General features: G+C 39.4%; 2 protein-coding genes across 4 annotated transcripts in view; one reads left to right on the top strand and one right to left on the bottom strand.

Moving 5' to 3' along the window:
- phb2a (prohibitin 2a) overlaps positions 1 to 7,473 on the bottom strand; it is a 99,671-nt gene extending 92,198 nt beyond the window's left edge. The window contains exon 1 of the mRNA XM_056264757.1: positions 7,468 to 7,473. The gene's annotated coding sequence lies outside the window, so the exon portion shown is untranslated. The remainder of the gene's footprint in view (positions 1 to 7,467) is intronic.
- pex5lb (peroxisomal biogenesis factor 5-like b) overlaps positions 1 to 10,162 on the top strand; it is a 70,558-nt gene extending 60,396 nt beyond the window's left edge. For all 3 annotated transcript variants that reach the window (XM_056264753.1, XM_056264752.1, XM_056264754.1), the window contains 5 exons: positions 923 to 993; positions 1,612 to 1,830; positions 4,010 to 4,172; positions 6,899 to 7,056; positions 7,858 to 10,162. In XM_056264753.1, coding sequence (XP_056120728.1) covers positions 923 to 993; positions 1,612 to 1,830; positions 4,010 to 4,172; positions 6,899 to 7,056; positions 7,858 to 8,047 — 801 coding nt within the window. In that variant the 3' untranslated portion in view covers positions 8,048 to 10,162. The remainder of the gene's footprint in view (positions 1 to 922; positions 994 to 1,611; positions 1,831 to 4,009; positions 4,173 to 6,898; positions 7,057 to 7,857) is intronic.
- The last annotated feature ends 347 nt before the right edge of the window (positions 10,163 to 10,509 follow it).

Raw genomic sequence — 10,509 nt, forward strand, 5'->3', positions numbered from 1 at the left:
TGTGATGTCTTGCTGTGTGTCTATTTTGTGTTGATGTATCAGTCTTGTGTTTGGTATTCCTCATTGCTTTTGAGGGAGGGTAGTGTCGGGGTTTCGGACATTCATGCTCCATGATTTGTCTTTTGTTTTGAGCGCACGGGTTGAGTGTTCGTTCACTCGCCATGTGCTCTTGTTTCGAGTCTTTTTGTCAAGGGCCTGGTCTTTGTGTTCATTGGTCAGGCGTTCTTGTGTTCTGTTGAACGCAATACCTATTTGAGCTTTCTTGGCTGTTCTGCGTTTGGGTTCTATCAGCAAATCCTGATGATAAGAGACTTATTTCAAAAACATACAAAAATAAAAACTGACCCCAAACTTTTGTAGAAAATGGGGGGGACCAATTGTTTAAGAAGTTTAATAATTTGATATTTAGAATGTTCTAAATCAGCCTCTTGTTCGCTTACTTGGATTTGGAACATAACTATTATGTCCTGTATTCAACTCAATCTACTATGTTTTATCACCTCACAAACGATGAAACAGCTTAGTGACAGACAGTGCAAATCCATGTCCTTCCTGCCTTCCTTTTATTATTGCCCAGTCAGCACCATCAAACATTTAATGAAATTTCCCATGCTTTATGAGCCACAGTGATGCCAGACAGATGGCGCAAACCTCTGGGATGGCTTTTAAATATGATCCTGTTTAAATCTAAACAAAACCACATTAAAGTCAAATGCCAACGTCCCCAGAGTGAATGCACTAAATGCACTAGCCAAGCACATAATGAAGAGGGAACAACAATATGCTTTAGAAAACTGGCAGCCCCAATAATTTAACGCTCTTTTTACAGTGCCCTTCGAGCAATTCAAGTCTTTTTTATTTCTGCTTTGCTGTAATATTTTTGTGATGTATCAAACTATAGTGCTTTTTTTCCTCTACAAAGGCTTGGCAGGTTTTGGGCACCACACAAGCAGAGAATGAGAATGAACAGGCAGCCATTGTTTGTCTTCAGAGGTGAGTCGACAATAATGAGGGGTTTTGTGATTTATGTTTGAGTCTAATATATGCTAGAGCAGCATTAATGCTCGTTCTCTGAGGGTGAATGATGTTGTAAATACAGAGTTTTAATGTCCTTTCATTGGGGATTACACACTTACTAGACACTCCGACAAACCAGAATCTTCTTAACAAGTGCAATGTTCAGGATTGCCTAAATCCTGCCTAAATCCACTTGTCATTGAAACATCGTTTAGATGAAAGGCTGCAGAAATAGTCACATTTGTAGTTTCAGGGTTTCTGCAATTCTTAATTTGTAAAAATTGTTCATTTTAAAATTAAGGCCATAACAATTTCGATTGGAGCAAAAAGTCTAAAGTTCACAAACGTATTAAATTATGCATGAGGAAATTGCATTAAAGCTTTATGGGCTTCTGCGCAATTAGTGGTAACAAATGGTATTGCACAAATAGTTTTTTGGAACACTCCCCTTGTGCACCATTTATTGGACTACAGATAGTGCCGCCCCAAACTCATGTAGTTGGTTTAATCAGAAGTAAAAAAAAAAAAATGTTGGACCAACTCACTCCCTCGCTTATTTTGCCATGTTTGGTCTGTGTGTCTTTGTTCAAATAGATGTTTGGAGCTGCACCCAAACAATCTGAAGGCCCTGATGGCTCTGGCAGTGAGCCTGACCAACGCAGGGCAGCAGCCGGAAGCCTGTGAGGCTCTTCACCGCTGGATCAGATACAACCCCAGATACAGACACCTGCTCCAGAACCGCAGCCCTCTGGATGGCTCTCCACTGCCCAGCCGCAGAGGGTCCTCCATCTCCCCCATCCCCACTCTCGGGTGGTACGATCCACATGCACTCACATGAATCAATGTCTACATGCTGCATATATAAAGCATATGCATGAGGTCTGTTTTGTGAGATGGGAGTAGTGTGGCGTAGATCATGTAATTTTATTTCACTGTAGATTCTTCATTCTGCATTCTTCATTTTCTCAGTCATTCAGGTTTCTTCATCAACATGTCAATAACTTAATGCAGTCACGCCTACTAAAAGATACACAGATATGTACATACTGCGACAGAAACAATACAGCAAATTCTCCATTGTAAAGGATTATACTTTCTCTCATACAAGGCACCTGTAATGTAGAAATTTTTACTGGTGGCACCAAATTTATAATGCGTTTCGGTCACGTCACTTAAGATGTGTGTGAGAATGTCAGATGACCTCTTACTCCTCCTACTGTACCTCAGGGTACCAGCTAAGGAATTTCGCCTTAACAGTAAAATAACAATCAAAAATGGTTGTTGAATAAATAAAATTGTGTAAACTGAAGGGAGTTTGTCTTCTGACCAATCTGAAGGATTTGTGAGATATCATTAACTTAGAGCCTCTTCTGTATTATCTCTTCTGTATAGTAATTAAGTTGGGTGTGGCTATGGCAGAGTTACGTTATTTTATGGGAAGATACATTATTTCTCTGAAACTAATAAGGTGAAGAACCTTATGCATCAAAGAAAACAATGAAAGATTATTTGTTATTGACTAGCATCAGCTATATAACATCTAATGCAAATGAGAGAATCATATACTGATGATATACAACAATGCCAAGGTCTCTAAGAGGATTGGTAAAGTGATATTTATGTTCCACGAAGTCGAGTGTCCGATGGCGGTCAAGTCTTCCCCTAGTTTTACTGGGTGAGAAGTCAGTGGGGAAAGGAGCCGGAATACGTTTCAACAGCCTTGAACACGAAGCTCTGCGGCGGGATGCTGACCTCCTGGAGCACCAAAAAGGGTTCCTAAAATCTGGAACATGCAGAAGAGGCCCGGAAGTGAAGGATTGCCCTCCTGAGCTTAACCTTTTTGCAAATGCCTGTTTTTCTTCTGCCTCTCTGGGCCAGACCCTCAGGACTTGGTCAATCCGCTTTTGTCTCTCTGGCACGGAGTCATGCTTCTTTGGTTATTGCGAATATTTTGCTTCATGAGTCTCAAAAACAGAGTCTCAAAACCAGAGTCTCAAAACGTTGTATCTGATAATGTCTCACCTTTGCAGGTTGGAGATTCAGAACCTGGGTGTATCTGTTGCTGCCTTCCCTGTAACGGGCCGGAGGCTCAGAACGGCGTGTCTGTTAATGTCTCTCCAGATGGGAGATTCAGAACCGGTTGATCTGTTTCTGTTTCTCCTCTTACAGGCCTGAGACTCAGAACAAGGAGTGTCGGTTGAAAGGGTACATTTATCCCTTTCCGATGAGGAGGAGATTGCAATTTGCTGTTTCTCTATTCCAGTGCATTTCTCACTTCCCAAACCACCACCAGAATACCTTTGGAAAGTTGTAGCCTTTTTGGCAAAAAGATTGAACTGTCATTCATGCATTCATTTATACATTAACAGCTGAATTTGTGTAAGATTTATTTTTATTGCTGGGCAACGATTAATCGCGACTAATCGCATCCAAATTAAAAGTTTGTGTTTACATAACATGCATGTGTACTGTGTATAATTTTATTTATAATAGGATTTTATTTTTATTTTGGATGCGATTAATCGTGATTAATCGTTGCCCAGCACAATTTTTTATATTAAATGAATGTGTAGTTTACATCAGTTTTAAGGTTTCCAAGCATAGTTATGAATGGATTTGTTATAAATGAAAATTGATTTGTTTGAACCACTGCTGTTGCACCCAAAATGTCCCAAATAATTGTTATTGCGGTTGGCTTGAACCTTAGAGATGAGTGCAGGGCAGAAACTGCCTGTGGAAACCCTCCCGTGCTTGAGGTGTCTGTCAGTCCTAGCATCCTTATCTGGTGGTGTTGGACATTTGTTTGTGCTAGTCCACCAAGATCCAATCAAAATGTAGCAAAGCTTTTTACACCGTTGCAGAAAGAGAGGGGCCCAGCCATAAAACCTGGCCCTGGAATGTGCTATCAACTGACAGTTTATATCATCGCCACGATATATGTCCTCATATGGCCCTGCCCTTGTTCATGGTGTGTGTTGTGTGTTGTGTGCAGCTCTCAGCTGGTGGAGGTGTTGGAGCTGTACCAGGAGGCAGTGCAGAGCGCTGAAGGGGTGGACCCTGACCTCCAGACAGGCCTGGGTGTGCTCTTCAACCTCAGCTCAGAGTTTGACAAAGCTGTGGACGCCTTCAATGCCGCACTGTCTGTCCGACCGGAGGTAAGCCAGGAAGTCCTATTCATCATTTTTTTAATGCTACAGATCTTTTGGATTCTCCGAGCTGTCCTGACAGCACTGTGGGTGTTTTTAAAGGGATAGTTCACTTTGAAATTAATTTTTGGTATGTTTTAGCTTACCTCAAGGGCATCCAAGATGTAGGTGTCTTTGTTTCCGCAGTAGTTTCAATTTTGATATTTTTAGGTCAAACCGTTCTTGTCTGTCAGTCATATAATGCAGGTCTACGGTCACTTCCTCAAAGAGCATGCACAGAGAAGTCCAAATTAAACATGATTTAATGACTCGTAAATGTAAGTACACATTTATGGGCTAAGACACGAAACGAGCGGTTTGTGTGAGAAAACGAACAGTATTTATATCGTTTTTACCTCTTTGTAAACACAGCCACGTCCAAGTGATATGAGGGCGCCGGCGCTTCGGTCTTTTCCGGAAAGCGCCGGAAGTGATATCTCGCGCGTGTACATCACTAATACAATTGTTTTATTTATTTATTTTTTTTAATTGTTTTCTTTTACGACGGTTTAAACATCTCGGATAAGCGCAAATTAGTACCATTATAATTAGCCGTCTTACCTACAATCTCTGTTCTGTGTAAACAATGAGTGACGTACACGCGCGAGAGATCACTTCCGGCGCTTTCCGGAAAAAATGTTGGACGTGTCTGTGTTTACAAGAGGTAAAAACGATATAAATACTGTTCGTTTTCTCACACAAACCGCTCGTTTCGTGTCTTAGGCCATTAATGTGTACTTACATTTACGAGTCATTAAATCATGTTTAATTTGGACTTCTCTGTGCATGCTCTTTGAGGAAGTGACCGTAGACCTGCATTATATGACTGACAGACAAGAACGGTTTGACCTAAAAATATCAAAATTGAAACTTCTGCGGAAACAAAGACACCTACATCTTGGATGCCCTTGAGGTAAGCTAAAACATACCAAAAATTAATTTCAAAGTGAACTATCCCTTTAAGCTTGTTTTAAAAAAATGTATATAATGCATATTAATTTAGTAGTTTGCGTTGATTTTGGTGCAGGGTTCTGTTTGTGTTTTTTTAACAATGTTGAAAATTATTTATTATGATGCGCCATTGTGCTGTAAGAATCCCCCTTCTTCAATGCCTGATCAAAAAATGTACAGTTTAATCATGATTTCCTAATCAAAACTGCTTTTCTTAACCAGTCAGTTAGTAAGCTGAGCTGTTACCTTGATAACCAATGGATAACTGAAAATGTTTAGTTTCACCACTTTTAGCTTTGTCAATATAATGTGGTTTGTGATATGTAATTTAAGTAAGGAATAATCCACGGCTAGCTGTATATTAAATTATTTTAATGCACGATGTGGAGGCAAAGAACCGCCTGACGCGAAGCAGAGTCCATTCAAATAATTTAAAGCACAGCTAGGCGTGGATTATGCCTATTATACCATGGTCATTTGCCAGAATTGACAAGTCAAAGCTGTCATTGATGTTTGCATCACTGAATTTGACTGGAAGGATTAAAATGGCGGTTATTTTCGTCCGCTGCGACTCGTTAGATCTAGCATTCTGTCGGTTTTAAATCAGACACAGAGATGAAGTAGTGCGGTTGTAACGTGGCTGCTGCAGACAAATGAGGCGTTGGATGCGAGCGCAGTGGACATTTATTAACACAAGACAACAGAAGTAAATCCAGTCGTGAGAGAACAGAAAGCTGCAGCAAACGCACACAAGAGATTGTGTTGATAGTTGATAGTGGATATAGTTCAATATAAATCAATTTATATTCAAATTTATGTTCAATTCAAATTTAAATCTTTATGGAGAATATATTGCCTTACCAATCCTAGTGATCAAGCTAAATGCAAGAAAAACTATAAAAAGTAAACACAACAAGGATGAATAGATGAACACTTAGAAATATATAAAACTAATGCAGTCTATTAAATCTTTCTTACTTATTCTTTCTTACTAATATAATATAATAGTAATATTTAGAATAGATTTTAAGGTCCTCCTCCCCACATACAAACCCTGTAATAGGCTAGGACCAAGTTATAGTGTTAATTCGTCGTAAATTATGTGCTTGCGGAAACACTGAGATCATCTGTTGCTTGTTAATTGGAGGTTCCCAGCAACAGTCGAAAGACAATCGGGAATGAAGCCATTGACAATTATCCCTGAAATTAAGCTCTGGAGCACATTAACCAATCGATTTTAGGAAGACAGCTTATTAAGTATTTTTTAAATGAAAGTTAAAAATTACTTTAGCTTTTATTATTAATTTTAATTAATAATAATTTCCTTTTTTTTTTTTTGCTATGCGTTTTATGTATAATAGTTTTATCTTATTTTATTATCATTATAAGGCAAGTTAAATTTTTTAACTTAAAAAAAAAAATTATACAATTATATATCAATTATGGTCGTTTTACTTGTTTTTATGTGAAGTGTTATACTTATTGTAATGTTTTGCTTTATTGTAAAACATTTTGAAAAAAATAAATGTATAGTATATTATATTATAGATAATATAATATAATATAAACAGTCCTTATAATGCAAAATAAATAAAACAATTAGTTTACATGTTTTTTTCTCTGAAATTGTCCCGTAGACCGTCTAGTAGTACCACCTTGCGACCCCCTGTTGGCCCTTGGAACCCAGCTGGAAAACCCCTGTCCGAGATCGCCCTTCACTCTGCCAATTCTGTGTGTTTCAATAGGACTATCTCCTGTGGAATCGGCTCGGGGCCACACTGGCGAATGGGGACCGCAGTGAGGAGGCGGTGGAGGCCTACACCAGAGCTCTCGAGCTCCAGCCAGGCTTCATCCGCTCCAGATACAACCTCGGCATCAGCTGCATCAACCTGGGGGCACATCGGTAATTAACCGAACCAATGAGCAAGGGTTAATATAAACTGTACGTCTCCTTAGTGTAGACACTAAAGCAGACTGAACATGGTCTAAAGCGCACGGCGCAAGTGCACTTAGGTCGTGTCCGAATCCACTTTTGCTAGTTTAACGATGGGAAAAATAGTCGGCGCACCCTGCGCATGGTCTAAAAGGGTTGTTTCTATTCTCTTAATGAGTAACTGGTGTGTTTTGGGCGTAACGTGAAATAAACCAATCAGAGTCTCATCTCCCATTCCTTTTAAAAGCCTGTTGCGCTCGGCCATGGCGCCAAGGTTAAAGCGTGCAAGCAGAACATCTACCGGATTCTACCATATCTTTATGTACACAATAATAATCTTTTACATTTTAATCCTTTTATTTTTAATATTTGGCATGTTTGTGTGCTGCTCGCGTCCCTGTGTGTGTAATAAGCAGAGTGTACACGTGGTGCGCACCCGCCTATAGGCGCATATTACTAATGCACCCTTTAAGTAACAAAACATATACTGCACCATTGACTTCAGGTTTCAGTTGGTCAATGGCGCAGTCTATTTCAGTTGCCTCAAAATAGCAACGCGCCAACAATGCGGCTTAACACACCTCGTTTTCGTACCAGCCGCCCATGGGCGCACAAATGCATTTGCTATTTAAACAACATGGCACAGGACGTGAAAATGATAATTGCGTCAGGCTGAAACTAGCAAAAAACACTTGCGTCGCGCCTGCTGCTGCATTGCGACGAGTTTATGATAGGGCACTCAATGTTTTACCTCTGTCTTTCCTCTCACAGGGAGGCAGTGAGTAACTTCTTGACCGCTCTGCACCAGCAGAGGAAGAGCAGGAGTCATCAGGCGGTGTCCAGCAACATCTGGGCCGCTCTGCGGATCGCCCTCTCACTCATGGACCAGCCAGAACTGTTCCAGGCAGCAAGCGTGGGAGATCTGGACCTCCTAATGAGGGCCTTCAACATGGACATGTGATCAGACTCGGACCTGTGAAATCTATTATTCACTAACAGTAGGCACAAAGTTTGGCTCGAGTGAATACGGGATGTCAATATTTAATATGCAGAGTGTGCAGAGCTATTTTTGTTGAATTTATGGGCAGCCTTTGCTTTCTTCAGAGGCCCCTGAAGACGGCGTTTATATTCTATAGAGCACAAACAGAACCGGTAAGTGAAGGTTTTTGAAACTAGAGGAATACATGCCAGAAAGTGAGAGCAAAAGCACCTTTTCTTGATGTTAGTTATATTTCACTAATATTTTTAAGCTTATCTAACTTTGTATACTTGAGAAAAATGAACCAAACCTCGTTGGGGAATATAGGAGGACTTTTGTTTAGTTTATCGAATTGAATATTAATCTTCAAAGAACCTAGCTATCTATCATGGTCAATTCAGATCTCAAGAACCTTTGTTCAACCTGTGTTTTTCATGTTCATTTTACAATGTTAGTTCACATCCCTCACCACAAGGTGGCGCTGTTTTCCTGCTGAAAAGGGTGCAGCCATATAGCCAGTCAGTTCAGGAACGACACTAGGGCTGCATCTGAAATTGAATGGGTGCTTATTTTTGAAAAAGAATAACTTCACAATAGCTAAAAAAAAACAAGTTCTATATAGTTTGATTGTCTGTAGTATGAATGTAATCAGGACGTGCTACATCTGCAGTGTTGCCATTGTCATGAGACCTGCCAGTGTAAGTTGCGTCACTTCACTGTCATTCACAAATCCTCTCCCGTCCCGTTGTCTCATGGGATAGTTAAGTGCCCATCGAATGCACACTTAGAATCTCGCCGGAAGTATTCGGTCATCCAACTTTTTGCCTACTTTTTTAGTACTACTTAGTACTGTTTTTCGCCTACTATATAGTAGGGAAGTATGCGATTTCAGTTGCAGCCTAGCTGAATTTGACTCAGGGTGATCTATACCCAGGTGTGCGGGCAGGGCGTGTTCCCCAGGCCATCTGTCTTCCAGCAAGCCCCGTTTAATGCTGTGTGCCCCGGGGCATTCTGGATCAGGGCTCGGCGGGGAGCAACTTCAAAGCCTCTGCATGAAAGGTCACAGCTAAAGCAGTATCATGTTGAAAGTGAGCGAGTTCATTTAAGACTGTTAGCCCAAACGTTCAAAGGGGACCGAATACATTCACAAAATCTACGAACAACAACATCTTGGCCATACAGTTGAGTCGTCGGGCCTGGTAAAGTTTGAAGTGCATTTCATGAGACTGAAATCCCTTTATTGTTCATATGTACAGTATATAGTTTATAGTGAAAAAAGCCATGTGCTAGAACATTATGATTTCAGCTCCTTTGTATCGTTTTAGGCTGGATATTTTCTTTGAAGAAATAACTATGCAAACCAGCATTGATGTTGTTTTTTTGTTGTTGCTAAATTTACCAAAAATCTTAGTGGGGGTCCTTATTCAGATTTGTCTATAATTTTAACACTATGCATTATTATTAGTTAACGTCAAAGTAATTGGAGTGAGCTGAGATGATTGAAGGGCACTGAATGAGACGGTGTTTAAAGACATAAATAACATTAATAACCTTAATTATTTAGTTTGGGCAAAGACTAAGAAAATTGCTTCATTAGATGCATCTACAATTTAAATATTACAGAAGATTTGGAAAATCTGATGATTGCATGTGATACAGAAAATAGATTTTCCTCTCTTCATGGTCCCATATTTTTAACTTAAAAGTGAATGTAACTACTATTAATGTACATTTTTGACATAGAGCAAAATTCCAACACCAAGCATACTATATATGACAATATTTAAAATAATATGCCATGTATGAGCACAGTATGCGGGCATTAATGACACTCGTCTTGTAGAAAATCACACTAGTTTTGCTATGATCAGAGCTGTCATGTAACTATAAATATAATTGCAATTGTAGAATAGCAGAAGGAAATGTATTTAATTTTTATTCATGTAAAATAGACTATTTCATGGAATGAACAGTCATAAAATGTATGCATGTCTACCCATCAAGTATCATCTTTCAGTCTCTCCTACATCAACAGGTAATATAGCCAAGATGCATTTATAACCTATTTATTAAAGCTGTATTTTAGAAGAACTGAAATATTATGTCTCTCTTTTTTTTTTCATTTCCAAACTTAGCACATGGTGGTCCCCGACCTTTTAAATGATCTAGAAATGGTGATACCAGAGCACCCCCCACAGGCACATGCTGAACACTGCTTTCTTCTGTCTGAAGTAATGCAATAAATGTCACCTATAACCAGTGTTGGGGAAAGTTACTTTTAAATGTCATTACAATATATATATATTACAATATATACATATACAATGTTGCATTACTCCCTAAAAAAGTAACTAATTGAGTAACTAACTTTTTCTCATCCGGGCTGGGTTTGCTTGTTTGATTTTGATTTTTAAAAAAGTTGTATTTTTGGCAAATGCAAAGGC

The sequence above is a fragment of the Rhinichthys klamathensis genome, unplaced genomic scaffold (genome assembly GCF_029890125.1).
Source record: "Rhinichthys klamathensis goyatoka isolate OS25496 unplaced genomic scaffold, OSU_Roscu_1.1 h1tg000011l_1, whole genome shotgun sequence".
Lineage (NCBI taxonomy): Eukaryota > Metazoa > Chordata > Actinopteri > Cypriniformes > Leuciscidae > Rhinichthys > Rhinichthys klamathensis.